At 39.4% G+C, this 20,474-nt stretch overlaps 1 protein-coding gene across 4 annotated transcripts in view; it reads right to left on the minus strand.

Moving 5' to 3' along the window:
- The window catches only part of RELN (reelin), a 3,085,913-nt gene that overhangs the window by 1,815,396 nt on the left and 1,250,043 nt on the right, over positions 1-20,474 (minus strand). For all 4 annotated transcript variants that reach the window (XM_044088524.1, XM_044088525.1, XM_044088522.1 and 1 more), the window contains exon 9: positions 19,769-19,865. In XM_044088524.1, the coding sequence (XP_043944459.1) occupies positions 19,769-19,865 (97 nt within the window). The remainder of the gene's footprint in view (positions 1-19,768; positions 19,866-20,474) is intronic.

The raw sequence follows: 20,474 nt of genomic DNA on the forward strand, positions 1-20,474 counted from the left end.
ATTAACAGCATAATAAATAAAATTTTGGACCTCCGGTAAACCTGCCTGTAGATGGATATTCACAATAGTCTAGGCAGTTGTTATGTAGAAAGTGGAATAACTGATCAATGATAAGTGTTTCATCAAGGAGTAATCAGTTTGCTTGGAAGAAATATGAATAGTAATTAGGAGATGGATCAGATAGAAGACGACATTGTGTTATAAGTTTTATTGCCACAACCTGGCTGTACCTCACCTATAAAATATGCAGCCGTTGCAGAGACAATAAACACCTCCAAAGTATATTTTTTCTGTAGTTGCCTCCATACCTATTTATTGGTTCTAAAAAGTATTTATCTTCAAGATGGTAAGCATCATACAGCCACAACAGTTACTGCTAGCAGAAAAAATCAGTTTCGGTATCCATCCATCCATCCATCCATCCATCCATCCATCCATCCATCCATCCATTTTCTAAACCACTTGTCAGATGAAGGTCACTATTTTAGCAGGTTACAGTTAGATTTTCTTAGCTCAAACAACAGCTTCCAACTGATTTTGAGGTATCCCAAGATGTTCTCAGACAAGCTGAGAGATATACCCCTCTAACTTGTCCTTTGTCTGCTCCAGGGACTTTTTACTGAGGACTGTGTCTGCTATACTTCTGGGAATCCCAAGGGTTATAGTAAGTTTACTAACACAACTGTACTGTGTTCATCATTTCATCCCTGCTGCGATAGCCTCAACTATATGAGTATAATACTATAGCTTATACAGAGTGGGAGGAAGAAAGTTGAGGGTCCAGGAGCCCCCCCAACTCCCGAGAATGGTCCTATCAAGCCTGCTTTAGACCTGGAAAAGGAATGTAGCTTGTTGTGCTTTGTAACAGTATGTACAGCAGGCCAAGCTGCTGCCTCTAGGATACTTCTATTGTCCACCCTTTCAAAAAAAAAAGCACTGATGAAGCCAAGCTGCTATTAGAATGTGCCTTGACCTTATCTCGAATTGACTTGCTATGTTGGGTATAACAAAAGGAGATAGCATGGGACAATCATTTGGAAATAGTCTACTGGAATAATAATTGGTCCTGTATCATGCCTTAAATGTAAAGTGGTCTGACACTGTTTCATGGTCGCTGTAACGTAACTGATCAATGCAGTGTATTTCTTATACATTTTAAGCACTCTTTAATACATGAATGTGGGATACTGCCAATGCTTTTTTGTAGTCTCTGCATGCCGTACTTAGATTCTTCCCCTTTTTACAGTTCTCCATTATGACTTTATTTAACAACAAATGATCCTTTGTTCCATATGACTTTATTTTATTACCCTTTTGTTCTTCTGCCATGATTGAGTTTTCTTTTAAATTACTATAAACATTGTCGGCATCAATTCTGGTGTATAGTTTATACGTCGTCGGAAGGCAAGTTATTGGTCTATAATTTTTAAGATAGCTTGCAGGTTCACCCTTAAGTAACAGTATTGTTTTTCCTGTTGTTTACCAGGCTGGTGTCTGTTCGGGATGTGCACATAAATAGTTCTTACTCATGGTTAAATCTTCATGTAAAGATGTTAATACTTTTAGCCAGAAGTTAGGTACTGCATCTGGGCCTGGGGTTTTCCAATTAGTTTCTTTTCATAACTTTGTTTCAATCTCTCTGGCCATTACTTCATCCCATTTTATATCCTGTACATTTGAACTTCTTATTCTTTCTTTTACTTCTTCTGTCCATTTAGCATCTTTGTTGTGTTCCACAGGATATTCATAGATATTTCTCCAAAAGGCATCTAGTTCTTTTCTGGTGATGTTTGAACTCCTTTTGCTTTGTTTCCCAGTTGTCTATAAAACTTTTTTGGGTCATCAGTAATTATTTTGTACTCTCCCTTTATATTTATCTACATATCTTCTAAGTTTTTCTGACTGTGCGGATATTTTTAGCTTATTATTTGCAATAGTGCATGATAGATCCTGATCTGTTCTGATACTGCCCACTGCTTTTTGTTGATCTGTTCCCTCTTCCATTCTCTAACAGTGACACTTCTTGTCTTAGTTGCTTTATAGTTTTCTCTATCTGATACTTCCATTATGGTATTCAATTTCTCCCCTTCCTTTCCCCTACTACCCTGTGATTTTGTGGTAAGACTTTATCTGTTATTAATTTAGCTGCACAGCAATATATCCTATTTACTTCTGTTATATCTCATGAATCTCTGTGAATGGTCCTAATTACTGAATTAATTTGTTTTATCAAACTTCTAACTTTTTGGGATTTACTGACTTTCTGTAGTCTATTTCTTTATTGATCTTAATATGTCTGTCCATCTCTACTAAATCAAGCAACTTTTCTTGTAAATCATTTTCTTCTAAACTGCGGACATGTTCTCCATTTCCTGTGGGGATTCTATAGGAAGTTACAGAGGATCTTCCTGTGCCACATTCTCTTCAGTTTCATCCTGTGTCATCCATTGCTCTTTCATAAGGAAACTCATTGGGCTATCACTCCAGACCTCCCACAGTTTCCTGTTCCTTCCCTTGCTGTGCAACTCCAACATTTGTACTGGTTTCCTATGGAAGGCTTCAAAGTATCTTCATATGGCAAACTGATTAGATTTTTCCTGCTCCACTGGTTTATCCTTAATTTAAGGATCCATTGCTCTATCCTGCTGTGATGTTATCGGAGTTAGATTTTCTACACTAAATCCTTCACTTTGCATTTAATCCATTACCTCAGTTTCTGTTTCTTTAAATTCTTCATTACTAATCCTCTTTTCTATTTTCCTCTTTGTTTTCTTATTTTTTTGTATTGTGAAATTTTACATGTCCAAATGGCTTAACCTGTATTTCTCTTCAAATATCTTTGGTGCTGTTCTTTTTGTATTGATTAGTTTTGCTTTCTCCTTTGCATAAATATTGTATCATATTAAATCTTTTTTTCTTTCCAATGTCCATATTTCTTTTTCATATGTCCTCTGCTCCTCCTGTGTCTCCTTACTTGGGGACTTGTTCCATCATGCTGTGATATAAACTGTGTTCGACTTTAAATCCTTCATTACGCAAGTATTCCATAACTTCAACGTCTATTTTTTTAGCTTCTGCTTTATCAATCTTTTGTTTCACATCCCCTCTTTGTGAACTTATTTTTTATTGTGAAATTATCTGTATGTCTTTGCCTGTATTTCTCTTTGAATATATTTGTGGCTGCCTTTTTATTGTTGATTAATTTGGTTTTCTCCGTCGCATAAATATTGTACCATATCAGATCTCTCTTTCTTTCCCATGTCCATATTTCGTTTTTATACCTTTCAAATGTCTCTAGATTTTATTTTTAATATTTTTGTACTTCCTTGGTTGCCTCTTTTTCCAAATGTCCCAAAGTTTCTTGGTCTATAAAATGTTTTTCATAAATCTGTTGTATTAATGAACACAAATTTTTATTTGAAGCTTCTGATAGTTTTTCTTGTGGAAGTATTTTTTTCCAATAATTTCTCTCTCAGTCTTTTTGTACATCTTCCATTTGGAAATTCTGGGTTTCTTGCATAATAGTAACAATACATAATTTCTTTTTGTCCTCAGTAGTCCACTCTATCATCTTCATTGCTCATTTTTGGCCCATCAATTTTTGTGATTTTTGTGGATTGCTACTTCCTTCAAAAACAAGGGGCCATCTCCCCCCTGAGCCTGGCCTAGTCCCATTGTAGGAATGTTTCTGTGTCTTGAGGATTCTACACTGTCATATGTTCATAGGTAGGTACTAGGTTAGCTGCCCTTGCAGGCCATTTTAAGCCTAGCCAATTTCCCCCAAAGGTGAGAATCAAATCATGTATCTTGTTTTTGTAAGCTAAACACCTTAACCATTTATTTGGACGCAGGGTAGAGATTGTCTTCCATATCAAGGATTGCAAAATTTGCTATTAATGCACCTTGTTACGGACATCACTGCACTGCTCTCAGTGCCCTCAACTGGCTTGAATTTCCACATCTCCTAAACTACCTTCAACTAGATACATCACACAAAGTTATATAACAACCTGCTAACTGCCTTGCTCTTAACTCACTCCTCCAAACCTATATACCTACCAGGGCTCTCCGATCTGAAGATAAGCCACTAGTAACCCTATACAGATGAACAAAAAAGCCGGGCAATGTTTATACTCCAACACTGTTGCAAAAGTCTGGAATGCCTTACCACTTAACATCAGAGCAATAACAAACCACAAGAGTTTTAAACTCACACTAAAGAGCTACCTTCTAGAAACAGGTAACTGCCCCTGTTCCAAAACTACTTAGCTACCCCCTTGTTTTTTACTCTCTCCAGTTTGTGTCTACCCTCCTAACCCTTCCCTCCTACTCACTACTTTACTTTCTTCCTTTCCTCTCCCTACCATCATTTTAGTGCTTCCTTACTCATCTTTCTATCTCCTCCTACATTTCTAACTCACTCCCTCACTCCTCCTCCTCTGTAATTATTCCAGTCCTGACACCTCTGTACCTACCAGGATTAGGCACTTTTTATCCTGGGTCTTCTGCACCCAGCTATCTTTTTCTAATTTTTAACATACTTCTGTCCATGATGTATGCTATACAAATACAGTCTATATATCAGTGTCGTCTTGGTGAGATATTGTGAAAAACAGGGTCTACCTCACGAAGGTACTGACCAAGACTTGAGGATGAATTCAGTTCCAGCAATAGTACTCTCCTTTGCTTGCTGATTTATCATTTTTCCATTCAGACCCCACATCTCTCCATTAATACCTGTTGCATGTCCTCAGAAAACAGCTGCCTAAAAGGCATTAAAACTATATCATTCAGGTAGTTAGTTAAAGTTGTTTTAAGATGGGGAGTATCAAACAACCCCTGTCTTCTGTGAGCAGGTCCTGTCTATGAGGAAGCTTGTGTTTAATGCTCTTGACCATTTCTAAAAGAAGGGAGAACCGTTGTTACCTCGGCAAGAAGGGAGTCACCACAAATATTTTTGCAGAGTCCTTCTGAATCTTCCAAATGTCCCTTTATCAGTGGAAAGAGAGGAAATACATATAGGATTGTTCCTGTCCAAGAAATGAAAAACAAACCTGTGAGAGGTGTCAAACAAGACTTTTGAATGTTCTCCTGAAAACCCTGTCTATGATGGAGATCTCTTATCCAAGTGAAAGATTCTTGACACTTTAAAAAGACTCTGCAAAGATAGGCCAGCCTTTTATTTAAGGAAATATGTGAATACCTTGTGGTCTACAATAGGCTATCACTTTGTGAACACTCTTGGGGCAGTGGATAACCAAAAGCATAATGCAAAGAACAGAAAATGTAACCCAGATGCATAAAATCTTAAAAAAATAAATAAATCTAAGGCTACAAGAATATGATGATAAGCATCATTTCAATCTAGAGTTATCAAACAATTGAAAGGAGAAATCAGCAGTAACAGGTTGGGAAGAGATAACATTTTAAAATTTGAGACTTTGACAAACTGATTGAGAGAGAAATATCTTGTACCAGTCTCTATGAAGCTTCTTTTCTTCATGCTAGAAACATTATTGAATAGAAACCTTTCCCTGTCAGTGAAACTATAACAGGTTAATAGGTTCTATTCTTCCCTGATTCAACAGTTGTTGAATGACAGGCGAGAAAAGATAAGTTTGAGCAGGTGGATGAGGAGGAACCATCTGAAATGGAGGAAGGGACTCCCACTGCCATTTGTACCCCTAATGGATCATTCTCAAAACCCATTTGTCTGATATCTGTTTCCTAACAAAGAAACAGCGAGCCAGATTTTGGAGGAGATTTAAAGGTTTGCCAGGGTGGGTGGGGGATGCAGATAGTGGTTCAGACTTGTTGGATTGTGCTGATTTCTGGGAGCCCCCCGGGAGCCTCTTTGCCCTTTTTTTAACATCTACTTGCCATAAGTTTGCTGGGTCTACATATTTTGCTTTTTATAAAAAAGTGCTAAGTTGAGTATGAAACCTGTAATGAACATGGAGAAGGAAGGCTGAAAAATCTGAGTCATCCCTTACATCTGTTTCCTTCACTCATTACATTTTTAAGGACCTCAGAAGCAGACTGCCCACAAACCACCTCCTTATCCAAAGGCAAATTCAAAATTACAGATTTAACATCTTCAGGTAAATTTTGAGAAAGCACAGTTCTCAAGGTTTGTGGTAATTGCTCCTGGCCGTTTCCATCCTTCATCCAAAAAATGATTCAAACTTTTACTATTATGATAACTTTACCTGCACAGCTGTAGTGTGTTCATCATACTAATCACCGCTGCTGTCACCTTAGCTATATGGGTTGAATAGACTGTTTGGGAAGAGGGAGGATGAGTCATCAGCAGCTCCTGCAAAATGGTTGTAGACTCATAGAAAAGCTTCTCCCGGACCTGGAAAAGGAATCTCGTTTGTAGCGCTTTGTAAATGTATGTACAGAGGGCCATGTAGTTCCTTCTAGAACACATCTAGAATCTGACATACCAAAAAGCCACAGGTGAAGCAAAAGCCTTGGTAGAATGAGCACTGATCCCGACAGAAATCACCTTGTGGTGGATGTAGCAAAAGGTAACAGCATAAGACAACCATTTGGAAATAGCCTGCTTTTACAGAGGTTATCCTTTTTCTTACAGTCACAAGAAATGAACAATTGATAAGAGTTCCTAACAGATTTAATTCTGTCAAGATACCACTTGAGCTGTTTGTTGACATCCAAGATATAGAACATCCCTTCTTCCTTTTATTTTAGTCTCTAGAAAGAAGACAAAGAAATAGCTAACTTGCTTTAAAGTAAACTCAGATACCACTTTTGGTATAAATAGAGGATTAGCTATTAAAGAAAGCATATTTTTATGAAAAGTTAGAAAAAAATAGAAATGTATGATCCACCATAAGAGCTTTCAAGTCTGATACTCTTCTTGCAGAGGTCAGGGCAATCAGTTACACTGTTTTCCATGTTAAAAGCCTCAGCTCATCTCAAATGGAGCAGTAGCTAATTTTTCCAAGACAAAATTAAGATCTCAAGGAGGAGTCACCTGCTTGTTAGGAGGCTTGATATGCAACATCCCTTTCAAAAACATTTGCATATAAGATTGTATTGAAATATTGAGATCCATGGGCAGACATGCTGAAATGATTGACAAATTAACTTTGATGAAGGACTAACAAAGGCCAGAGGAAAGTAACTCACACAAATAATGTAGATCCAGAAAAATACTAACCATGAAAGGGTCATGGTTCCTGTCTTGTCACCAACTATATTTAGTAACATATGATTTTTAGTAGCACGTTTCCTTGCCTCCTTTAATACCTACTACATATCCTCAGAAAAAGGTGCCTAAAGGTATTAAGATTCTATCATCCAGGCAGTTAGTAGCAGTTCTTTGGAGGTGGGATGATTCAAAACCCCTTATCTGATGTTAGGAGGTCCAGTATGTGGGGAAGTTTTTGGTAATTGTTCTTGGCCATTTGCAATTAAATGGAAAAGAAAGCACTGTTGCCTGGATCAGAAGGGAGTCACCAGAATGATCTTTGGACAGTTCTAAAAAATAATGTGTTCTGCTCCATCACTCAGACAACTTCAGAAAATATCCTAATAAAAGTAAATTGATGCTGTTCCAGCCCACAAGAGCCCTACACCCTTCCCACCATTCCTGATAACCTCAACTAATAACACTACCATTACTCCAAAGTCAAAGTCAAAGTAAACTTTACTGCCGATTAGATATGCACAGCAGTGCAAACTGAATGAAATTATGTTACTTTGGTCCCCGTGCAAGGTATAACAGTGAATACATAGTTTAGTGACAGTAAGACTAATGCACATACAGTAATAATTAAAATATTAACAACACAATAAATTACACACTTGGACAAGAAGACAATAGACAATATTATACTAGTAGGTATTGCAAGACTATGACTTCACATTGAGATTACTTAGAATATTGCACTTCATCAGTTGTAGTGTGATATATTCTGATGTTCTTATCACACATGTATGGAGTGGTTACTCACTCTTGATTATTGTACATTCAGGAACTAATAGCAGAAGAAATCAGGCTGACTGTACCAATTACTGAAGCATTTGCCAGAGTGATTACTATAGATGATACTTCACAGCAAGTGGTATATTGATCTGATTATTCGCTGTCATTCCTGGTATTCAAATTCAGCAGCCTTATAGATAGAGGGAAGAAGCTCCTGTTCAGTGTAGAAGTTTTGCAATGTAAGCTGTGATACCACCTGCCCAAGGAAAGGCAGAAGTACATGCCATGGGCAGAGTGAGTGTGATCATTGATTATCATCCTAGCCCTTCCCACACACCTAGTCTCGTGCAGATTATCCATGGATGGGAGCGAGGAACCAATGACTTTTTCCACTGTCCTCACTACCCTTAGGAGAGCCTTGCAGTCAGATGCTTTGCAGTTATCATAGCAAACTATGATGTTACTTGAGAGGATGATCTCAATGGTCCCTGTAGAAGACTTTGAGGATGGACTGAGGCAAGTTTGCCTTCCTCAGTTTCCATAGGAAGTGCAGATGTTGTTGTGCCTTCTTCACTATGTGGCTAATATGAGTACATCAGGATAGGTCATCTGAGATGTGCACCCCCAGGAACTTGGTGTTTTTGACTCTTTCCACTACCACCCCCTTAATTTCCAGAGGTTGATGCATCTCTTGAGTCCTCCTGAAATCCACTATTAATTCTTTGGTCTTGCTTACATTTAAGGCCAGATTGTTGCTGTCGCATCAGCCTATCAGATGCTCTGCTTCATCCCCTGTAGGCTGTTTCCTCACCTTTTCTGACAAGACCTACAACAGTGGTATCATCCCTGAACATGATGATTTTGTTGGATTCATGCTTGGCCATGCAGTCATATCTCAACAAGGTGAACAGCAGGGGACTCAGGATGCAGCCCTGAGGGACACCCATGCTCATTGTAATACTGATAGAACTGTTATTTCTCACACATACATTTTGGGGCCTGTTGATGAGAAAGTCCAGTATTCAGTTACACAGGGGGTGTTGATGCCCAGCTGGATCAGCTTTGATATCTGATTCTGGGGGATGACAGCATTAAAGGCAGAACTAAAATCAATGAACAGCATTATTCTCTAGGTGTGCCAAGGATTCATGAAGTGCTATAGCTATTGCAACAGCCATACAGCGGTTAGATCTCTAAGCAAACTGTAATGTATCCAATGTTGCAGGTAGGCTTGAAGAGATATGGTTCTTGATCAACCGCTCAAAACATGTCATTACTGTTGATATAAGAGCAACTGGCCGGTAATAATTTAGGCTTGTCGGTAGTTCCCCAAACCAAAGTTTTTGGAATTATAGATCACAACATGAAATTTGACCTACAAATTGCCCAAACCATATACACAGTAAACAAAAAAACTATGCACCCTGTATAGGTATAAAAATACCTAACCAATAATACTACAGCCATCACTGCAAGAACCTATCTAGTCTACACTCTCTTCTATGCCTCTCCCATTCTGGTTAACCTAAAGAAATCAGATTTAAGCAAACTTGACAACTGCTATAATAAAATTGCAAAGTTTGCAACTGATTCAGCTTATAGATCCCATCTTTGCTAGGCCCTTAAATAGCTCTCTTGGCTATAATTACACAGTCTGCTCACCCTCAACCAACTTTCCATCGCCCATCAAGTACTTTACCAACCAGAAAAACTCTATTACTTCAAAACTTACTAAATCACTACTCAAATAACCAGTACCTATGTACCAGCAACAAATCATTAATAAACATAACCAAAAGTAAAAATTCTGATAGAGATTCCCTTTACTTTAATTACATTGCAAAAATCTGGAATTCCTTGCCTCTTAACATAAGGTCCACAGCCAGTAAATCTAATTTTAAAAAACTTCTCAAATCCCACTTATCTAGTGCATGGATATGCTCCTGTTCCGATGCAGGTTAGTAACTTATTCACAAGCAGCCAGCAATGAAAAAATACAGCTCTCCCCTATTTTATTTCACTATACTATGTTAACCTACTATAAATCCCATTATAGGATGCCTTCACTTAATTATACAACAGTGATTTTAATTGCTTTTGTCACATACCTTCCCTTCTGATTATATTTTAATAACAATGTTACTTAAATTCTGTTACTGTTTTCATCAATCTAGAAATGTAATGAATGTTATACATTATTTACTTCTGATTGTTTTGTATTAAGAGGAACTTTCTCCATACATTCAATATGGTAGTGTATCCTTCTCTTATATGTACTATGTTTGATTTTGCTTGTCTGTTGTATTATATGGAGCTTTTCTCCCCGGGTCTATTCTGAAAATGCACTATATGTCCAGTCAGACTATCCCGGTAAACAAATGCAAAAGAAATAAATAAGGAAATATGTGAATACCTTGCAGGCTGCAACAGGCTATCATTGTAGCATACCTCTCTAATGTACAGATTTTCACAGAATGTCCATGTTTTTGCCACATATTTTGGTGTGTTCCTCATAAAATTTGTGGTTTTATTTCTAAACACCACAGTCTGAAGCCACTAAATCCTGATATACATTTGAGTTAACACAAATTCAGTTATTCTAACAACTTGCAAGTTAATAACATCAATATTTAAAATGTTCCCTGTTTTAGGGCCTTTGTCCCCCCAGTTCTTTTAGGCTTTGTCCAGATTTTTGATGTAAGAGGTTGAGAGGTATGCACTGGAGCAATGCATTTTGTTAACACTCTTGGAACAGCACATAAACTAAAGGATAATGCAAAGGAATGAAAGTGTAATCCAGATACATAAAACCTTCAATAAGTTTAAAATCGGAGGCTATAGCAATGTGATGATAAGGTCACCAACTCCTGCCAAGTACATCACCCCAAGGAATATGCACCCATTCCAGTGCGACTAGGCAGAGACTCAGTCACTGCTCTTTCCAACAAGACCAACAAGAGTGGTTCTTCCTTGCCCACTAACTACACTGACATCAGCAGAGGACATGTCTAACCTCAAACCATAGTGGCTGAAGGGACTACACCACAGAAAACCACGAAGACTACCTAGTCTGAGAAAGCAGAAATGGCCATAGCAGGGTCACTTATCTGCAGCTGAGGCATGTTGGTAGACTGTTGAAGGGGCAAAGGCTATCTGGAAATTTCTTCTTTTTGTGAATGGAAGAGGGAAGTACTGAGGAACTGGTAAGGCTGAAGTTTGGGTATCAATGACAGTAGCAGTCGGCAAAAGGGGAAATATCAAAAAAGTAAGGATTTCTACAATAAAAAGCAAACTGAAAACCACAACATATACTTATCACAGTTCCTAAACTCACTTTCCCAAAAGTTTTACCATAAAAGCTAATGTAAACTATACTTTTAACAATTTTTTACATAAACGTAAAAAGTACAAGACTGACAAATCATGCAACAATCCAATAAATCTAAAGATCCTAGCATCAATAATGTATTTTACAAAAAAAAAAAAAAAAAAAAATATTTCTGTCATAAAATAAAATTTGCAAGTGTTTTCCTCCAAAAGGAACTTATCAGCCCGTCAATGAAAAAATGCTAACCAACCAGTGATCATTGAAAGCCCACAAGACGAGCGCTGTTTAATAGCAGGGAAGCTCTGAAGGCGTGGTGCCCAGAGTGCTTATTTTCTACAGCTGTGTTTGAGCTGTCAATCATCTGTGCATGTGGAAAGTGCCCCTACGCTTTGGAAGCTGTCTGGTTGTTATAACCTGTGTGGGATAAAACACATATAACTAAGGCTACTGGCATCATTTCTTAAATGATGAGCATCTATCAATGCCTTCTATCCGCACTCATGAACAAGACACCAAACTAAATAAACATCTGCAGCTAGAGCACAAATTCCTCTTTATCTGCAAAGAGCAATCTACTCTTTCCCAGACAGCAGCAATGAGCTCTAACATAAAGATACTGATTTTTACTCCAACCTCTTCACACTCAGTAACAAATCACACTACTACGCAATGGTATTCCACGACCAGGAAAGAGTCTGCACTGTTTGCCCTGAATCAAAAGCTCATCTACTGGATGAAGTCTTCTACGTAGCACCAGGATGAATTTTTCTCTGAGAAAAGCTAAGGAGTATGATACATGTGTAATTAGAACACACTGTTCTGTCCTTTTTTCCCCCTTTAACTCTCTGCTTCCAAACATACTACTGATCTTCTGATATGTTCCTGCTCATCTCATCAACTCCAGATAGGTACCTCCATAGCTCCTTTTCAGACAGTTCTATGTATTTTCCTTAAGTTGAAAGGCCCTAACCTCTCAGAAAGTTCATCTCATGGCATAATTCCTAGTTGTGGGGAATGAGTACCCTAGGATCACCACATTATGCCACTAGGAGCCATCATCCTATGACAGCAATCAGTCACAATCCTGCAGGAGTGTATTGCAATAATGAACAAAACCAAAGGAAAGCTTAAGTAGACAAATGATGGATCCAGGACAGAAACAAGATTCAAATGATAAAACAGGATCATGCAACTACAGTATATTCTTTAATATTTAAAATACGACAAGCTACAAGCTTTCACAAATGCTTCTTCAAATCAAGGTATAAAATGTAAGGAATGCAAACCATTTAAATACATTTAATTAAAGAAGTTGTCAGGTGAATTTTTAAATGCTAAACATGTGTAGCTTATCATATTTTAAATGTTGAAGAGTCTACTGAGATCCTGTTTTATCATTTGAATCTTGCAATAATGCCAGCACATCCATCAATCTTTCCCTTGCTGAACTGTTAGTTGCAAGGCTTCTGCTCTACAAGATGTGGTTCTCCACAAACCTTCCCCCTGGATAGGACAGTTGATCTTTGGCAGCATTATCCTCTCCCCCACATCTGGTCCACCAATGTCCCGAGCCCTTTCTCAACCTCACATCACCAGCAGGAAAGATAGACATCTTGCCTCTGTGCCAGTGGGATGATGATCTTATCTAGCCATTTTCAAAATGTGAACCACTATTTCAGTTTGCCAGTCCAATGGTACTGTCCCAGCTTTATATACGCAATGAAAAGGTGTATTAATCATAATATGTCAACAATGTCAAGCAGCACTTCTGGCTGGACCTGCAAGCACTCAGGTCTCTCAACAGCAGGTACAAGTACGACTCAGTCATTGTCCACGCTGGTGTCAACGACCTGAGACGTACCTCCTTGGACTACATGAAAAGAGACATTGAGGAGCTCTCTGATTATGTAGCCCAGGCAGGTATGACCCTGACCTTGAGCAGTATCCTACCTTCACCTAGAATGATGCCACAATACAGTGATAAGATGATCAGCTTTAACAATTGGCTTAAATTCTGGTGTCATTCAAAGGGGATCCAATGTCTGTCTGCCTGGGATGACATGCTGGACAAGCCACGCTGCTTCGCAAGGGACGGCTTGCACCTGTCACCCCTAGGCTTCCGGATATTGGCAAAGGCTCTTGCCACCCCATAGTGCCTTTTTAGGCAAGGCTCAAATTCTAAACCTACCACCCTAGAACACAAAAAGTAAAAAACTAAGGGTAATGCTGCTCAATGCCAGAAGTCTCAATCTCAAGATGCACGCACTCAAGGCCCTTCTCAGTATGGAGAACATCGATGTCTGTGCTGTGACAGAAACCTGGTTCAAGGCTCCTGAGAGCACCCCAGCACTAGCAGGTTTCACCTCATATCATGCGTTCCGGCCCCAAAATCCGGACAACACCAAGAAAGGAGGGGGGTGTCCATATTCATAAAGGACACCCACACCTCAAGGTTGGTGGCAATGCACGATGCATCGGAGACCATCCAGGTGCAATTAACCATAGGCAAGACTGCTCTGCAATTTGTAGCATGTTACAGGCCACCCTCTCAAACTCAGGAACCTCACATGGCCTTCCTGAAAACAATGGAGGGATAAATGTATCTCCAAACACCATCATACTAGGTGACTTCAACTACCCTAATATAGACTGGGAACACTACTCAAGCCCAAACACTCTAGCCCAAAGGTTCCTGGAGTTCATAAACTCAAATGCCATGGAACAACTAGTCACCATCCCCACAAGAGGAGAAAACATACTTGATCTCATCATCACGAACATGGGATCACAATGTTCAACACCGAAGTATACCCCTCACTGGTGAGATCAGATCATAAACTAATCTCGCTGGAGGTACTCATCCCGCCTCCACCTGAAACAAAAAAGACCACAGTGAAAAACTTCTCAAAAGCCGACTTCACACTTCTAAAAACTAGTGTGGTCTCCTTTAAGGCCCCTGAGCCAGTGGTAAACATTACTCAAACTGCTGAATCACTTACAAATGCCTTCTACCAGCACCTACAGGACTGCATGGATCAGGCAATCCCAAACAAAACTAAGACTCTTTGTACCAAAGGCAAGCGTCCAGTCTGGTGGACCCCAGCCATATACAAGCTCTACAACAAAAGGAGGAAGCTACTACAAGATAGAGCAAAATCCTTGAAAGGTAAGACACCCTTGATCATTATAAGTAAAAAACTAAGAGCTCTCATAAAATCATCCAAGGCAAATTTTGAGAGAAAAATCGCCAAGGATTCAAAAGACAATCATAAGGCCTTCTTTAGCTATGTTAGAAACCTAGGAGGAAACTCCCAGATATGCTCAGAATTAGTTCAAAATGATGTGAAGATTACTGAACCTACACACATTGCCAACATACTGGCTGACAGGTTCAGTACAAACTTCTCCCCCTCCCCAAAGGAGAGATATCTATACCAGAGGATTGTAGCCCCCAAACATCTCCAACGCCCAGGTGAGAACTGCTCTCTCCAAAGCAAAAACACAGCATCCATGGGACGGATGGTGTCCCCGGCTGTGTGCTCCATGAACTCAATGAGGAATTAAACCCACAGTTAGGACAGCTGTTTAATCTTAGCCTCACCTCAGGATACGTACCCAAGGAGTGGCGCACGGCGACTGTGGTCCCACTTCACAAGGGCGGTGCCTCCACCGACCCTGGAAATTACCGTCCCATTAGCTTGACAAGCCTTATCTGCAAAGCCATGGAGAGGATCATAATGGAACTCATAAATAAAGACATAGGGAACTTGCAGATTTTGGATCCAACCCAGTTTGGCTTTGTCAAAGGCAGATCATGCCTTTTAAACTTGGTTGACTTTTTCGAGACAGTCACCAAGGCCATTGATGAGGAAAGCCAGTCCATACAGCCTACCTTGACCTGGCAAAGGCCTTGACACAATACCCCACTCAGGTATCATCAAAAAACTCATCAGCTTGAATGTAAACCCATACATCACAAGATGGGTTGCAAACTGGCTAAGTAACAGAACCCACAGGGTCAGAGTTGCTGGAGCCATGTCAGACTCAAAGCCTGTCACAAGTGGTGTCCCACAGGGCTCAGTCCTGGGTCCACTCTTGTTCGGCATCTACTTTTCTGAAGTACAAGCAAACACAGGAGGGTTATGGCTGACAAAGTTTGCAGATGACTGCAAACTGGGCCATAGTCGAAAACACATCTGACACAGATATCCTTCAGAAGGGCCTCACAGAAACGGATAACTGGTGCCAGAGCCATGGCCTAAAGTTAAATGCCAAGAAATGCATAGTCATACCCTTCGGGAAAAACAAGGTTACCCCTAGCTACCATATAGGTGGCAATCCACTGAGCACAGAAGAAGTCATCAGGGATCTGGGGACCCAGGTTGACAGTAGCCTTTCGTTTGACACTCATGTTGCTAAAGTAGTTAGGAAAACCTTCTACATTGCCCACCTGATCATGAAGGGATTCACATCTAGATCAAGGGAGGTCATCACCCCTGTACTCATCACTCATTAGACCTATGGTTGAGTACAGTGCCCCATTCGAATGTATCTGACCAGACACCTGCAGCAGCTGGAAAGGCCCCAAAAGTTCCTCACCAAAAGGATAAAGGGTCTCAAAATATGTCTTATGCTGCCCGACTGAAAGAACTCCAGCTCTATTCAGTCTCATACCGCTTGCTCAGAGGTGACCTGTGCCTGACATATAAGGCCATGTCAAACCCTGATTTGATGAATATGCTTCACCTCAAAAATCTAGATCCCTCAGAACCACAAGGGCGGGAGACTTAAACCTTGACACGGTTATTAATAGAACATGCTGGAGGGACAGATTCATCACCCAGAGACTCCCTATGCTGTGGAACAAAATCCCGGTACATGTGAGGCAGAGCACCTCGCTGGCCTTGTTCAAGAGGAATCTTGACCAATGGATGGGGGATCGCAGATATACCCCAGGGATTACTTCAGTGTCACTGCTTGACAGAGGCACAGCAAAATAATAGGCATAGTTTTATTCAAACTAAAGGGGTGGCGAAAGCCAAATAACTATGGGCTAGGCTTATAAATGCCCTTGGGCAGATAGCCTAGTATGAACCTATGAACCTATGAACCTATGACCTTATCTACCCTATAACCATACTACATTGAAAATGCTTAGTTAGTGATGTGACCTCATTCACCACAAATGTTTGAGTTCTACCATCTGCTCATTGCATTGTCAACTCAGAGGAAGGTGTGTCATCTACTATCAGGATTTTCTCAAAATGTTTATATCCTACCACTTGACAATGTCCACAGCTCTACTCAGCATTTCTCCATGCCTGCTGATGAACAGAATTGGCTTTAACTTATCTCCAATCCTGACTCAGTGAATAGTTTGCCAAAAACTTTTTGAGACCATTAAAAATTATTCTCCTTGGCAGTACCAAACTCTTTCACCTGATAGTCTTCTTCACTTGTGATGCAAAGTAGCAAATCCCAGGAGTACCACCATGATAAAAATAGACCATTTTTTGGCTACTGCTCTTTGTTACCACCTCACCTGAGGCCCTGAACAGGGTCTATGCACACTCCATAATCCAATCCTCTTCAGGTATATGGTAATAGATGTTCTGGAATTAGGAGTTGGACCAGTTGCACACTGAATCATCGGCTAGACATTTTTAGAATACACTCACTAAATCTTTGGGTTTCCCAGGTCTGGCCATATACCATCTCAACAACCTGACCCATTTTATTGTCAAATGGTTATCAGTTGGAGCTCAGCACCTCTCTGGACCTGAATAGGCTCCTTTGGTTAAATGCTTTGGATATTATGATAAAACTACAAATTTAGGCATTAGCCTTTGGTCTAAGGTGTTTTGGTAAGAAGTACACTTATGAGCTTCCTTGCCTTTAGAAACAGTATTAGTTTTGGAGAATCCATAAGCAGGAGACCAAAAACAATGTATCACTTGGGTTGACATCATGCAAGCCATTTCTGCTCATCACATCTTTCCAGGTATCCCCATCATTCCTCACATAATCACTGACGTCCCCAGTAGGAATACATACTCCACAGGTGGCTTGCTGTTCAGTACAGGCCCCACACTCTCTAAGAAGGCTGAATACTTTCCATATCTGCTAGGTGAATATTCACAAAAGGCAGGCAGTGTTCTTCTGTTTGCAGCTCACATTCTCATTACTGCAGTATCTTGTTTACTGGCACTAACACTAAAAGAACAGCATCTAGCTGGGAGCTTGTGGGTATCTTCACACCTGCCTTGGGATTATTCTGATATTCAGCACCAGAACATGACAGATACAACCCCACTCAAGAAGTCTGGTTCCACAAGAACTGCTGTGTTTAGAGGTAAGACCAATTCATCTAGCTGCTACCTTTTATCCTCCCACAAATGCTGTGGCACAGTTTCCATTGCCATGGTCTAGTGTCTTAATCAGTACAAATCCTCACTGCCACTTGGCTGACATTTTATACCTGACACCTACCTTTCACCTTCTGGGTTGTGAGACAACAATAGAGTTCCACACATCTTTTCAGAGCTGAGCCCAAGCTACATGATTCCCCCAGCAACCAGGCACTTGCTGGGAAATATCACCCCCAGATGCAAGTTCAGGGGGTGGTCCTGGTAACAATGTTCAGTGTTAAATTGTCGAATCTAATGTCCTAAGTAAACTAAAGAGCAAATGTGCCACATCATAGCAGATGTATATATTGTCCACCCACAGAGACTCCTGCAGGAGAAATCACGTGTTTAAAGATATTTGCAAACTTTTCTTTATGAAGACATTAAAGAGAACTAATTCAGCAATTTGAAGCTGTTGGAAAAGAATAAAATTGATGGGATCCTATTGCAAGACTGAAGACGCATTCTTTCGAATGTGTCTTGGTCAAACTGAAATGACTGAATAGGCAAACTATCGAAGCAGCTTTTAAGCAAATTCTTTCCCTGGGAAAAAAATTTGCTTGGCCTCTTCCTTATGTTGCCATTTTCGGCACTGTAGTGCAATCTCAGAGTTGGTATATTTAAGTAGGGGGTGGTGTGGTGGGTGAAGCCCCCCAGTTAATGTAATGTTTAAAGTGTTTTCTTTTTTTTTTTGTTGGAACAGCTTACATAGGATCAATTAATCACCATTCGCTTTTTTAAGCGTTTGGTGATGTAATATAGACCCAAATATCCACAGATGTATACATGCAGCTCATAAGAAGCATCACTGGGCCACTCAACATAGTACATGCATCAACTTAAAACATTGGGCATATATCTGAAAAATACAAAGTAAACTAAAACTGTGCTGAAAAACAAATGCTTCTATTGAAAGACTATTAAATTAATATCATACAAAGATCTACAATGAAATTTGACAACAGCAGAGTGTAAGAACGCTATAAAGCATAAAAGCACTTTTACAGTTTTGTTTTATATTTAGAAGGATTAGAAAAGCAAAACTATACAGTAGTTGTTGGTTTTTCATACAATGCTACCTTTATAATGTTTTCAGTGTTTCCCAAGCTCTATCTACAGTTGTATACATAAGCTGTAAGTCTAAGACCAACAATGTATACCTTTGTCTAAGGTGTCATTTCTTGCTGAACAAGCAAACAGTTTTATTTAATTGTAGAAATACATTAATATGTTTAACCCTGGAAGTGAGTTACATATGTGGGCCACTTTCTTTCCACGACATTTTCTGCTATCTCTTTCTACTAATATGAAATATAATAACTATTTAACAGAACAGGTATATTAGGCTTAGCAACAATTAAATAAACGGCTATTAAAAAATAAAGAAATTTTAAATTCTTTTAGTTCAAGAGGTGGAATGTTTATTTCCTATAGAATACAACTTTACAGTGGTCTTGTATTCTCCTATTAGTTAGCACAAAGGGTTAAGGCTGGTAGCAAGCTGCTTTTTGTAACCTTTGGTATATGGTTTGATTTTTTTCTACCTCTCTTTGCCTTTTGTGTGATTATGAGCAAGTTATTTAACCAGACAGTGCTCCCTCCCATCCTAAAACAGCACTGCTGCAAGTGAGTGGGAAATATATGTATATGTTTCTGCCACAAGATATTTAGGATCTATTGACTGTAAGTCATCCATACTGACTCCAAGCTTTAGCATGTATACTAATCACCCACACAACTCTTGTCCTGCTACTTCAGCTTCCATCCCTAAACCACTACATCATGCTCTGAGGCCAGGTTCGAACCTGTACTAACTATTCACTTACACACACCATGGATACTTTTGTTACACTAGATCTTCAAGGCACAAGTACTGACTTGTTAAATCTTGTAAGGTTCAGAACGCAAGCATATAAAATGTTTGTGTGTGTGTGTGTGTGTGTGTGTGTGTGTGTGTGTGTGTGTGTGTGTGTGTGTCTGACTGTCTCTTTGCCTCTCTATGTCTTAATGTTCTTTGCCTTCTAGCCCATGTGCTTTCATATCCCTTATTGTAAGCAGAGCATTTAATGCATAACAAACCTGATTTTCTCAAGCTGAATCCAATCTGCTGAATCGTTCTTGTTATAGGACACAATGATGCTGGGATCAGTATAACTGAAGCGGCATGTGCCTGACCCTAGGAAGAACATTAGAGAGAACAAAATTACTTCAGGAAAAGGGTGTAAATTATCCTTCAATAACCCCCAGCCCGTGACCTCTTGTCACGATAATCATTCTCTTGAATCTGACCTCTCCTGATGAATGATGAAATTTTCCCTGATCTATGGCTAAATGTAAACATGAAATCATGCATGCTTTATGTGCCAGAAATAATGTATAAATGATAAATCACAGTATTGGACTTTAATCTGTTTGAGATTTCCTAAGGGAGACCAGTAATAAATTACATTGTACCCATAAGGAAGACACATACATCTGACATACAGAGCTCTTAAATTTTGTATTCCTAAGCACATAATACATATGCATGCACGCTGTTAAGCTAGAAGCTCATATTGTCAAGGGCATATATTACACACTCTAATGTGATTAAAAGAAATTCTGGAAGAAAATAACACAAATTACTGTAATAAATACATTTATTTTACTCATTGTTTACAAGAGAAGGCTGCTACTTAAAATGTACAAGAACTGTCAGTGTTATTATGGCGAAGTACTTGTCATTGATTAGAACATTTTATTAAGCATTACTTCATGAACCCAAAGGCATTAAACTCAACATGCT

The sequence above is a fragment of the Protopterus annectens genome, chromosome 11.part0 (assembly GCF_019279795.1).
Source record: "Protopterus annectens isolate FY-2018-M chromosome 11.part0, PAN1.0, whole genome shotgun sequence".
Lineage (NCBI taxonomy): Eukaryota > Metazoa > Chordata > Ceratodontiformes > Protopteridae > Protopterus > Protopterus annectens.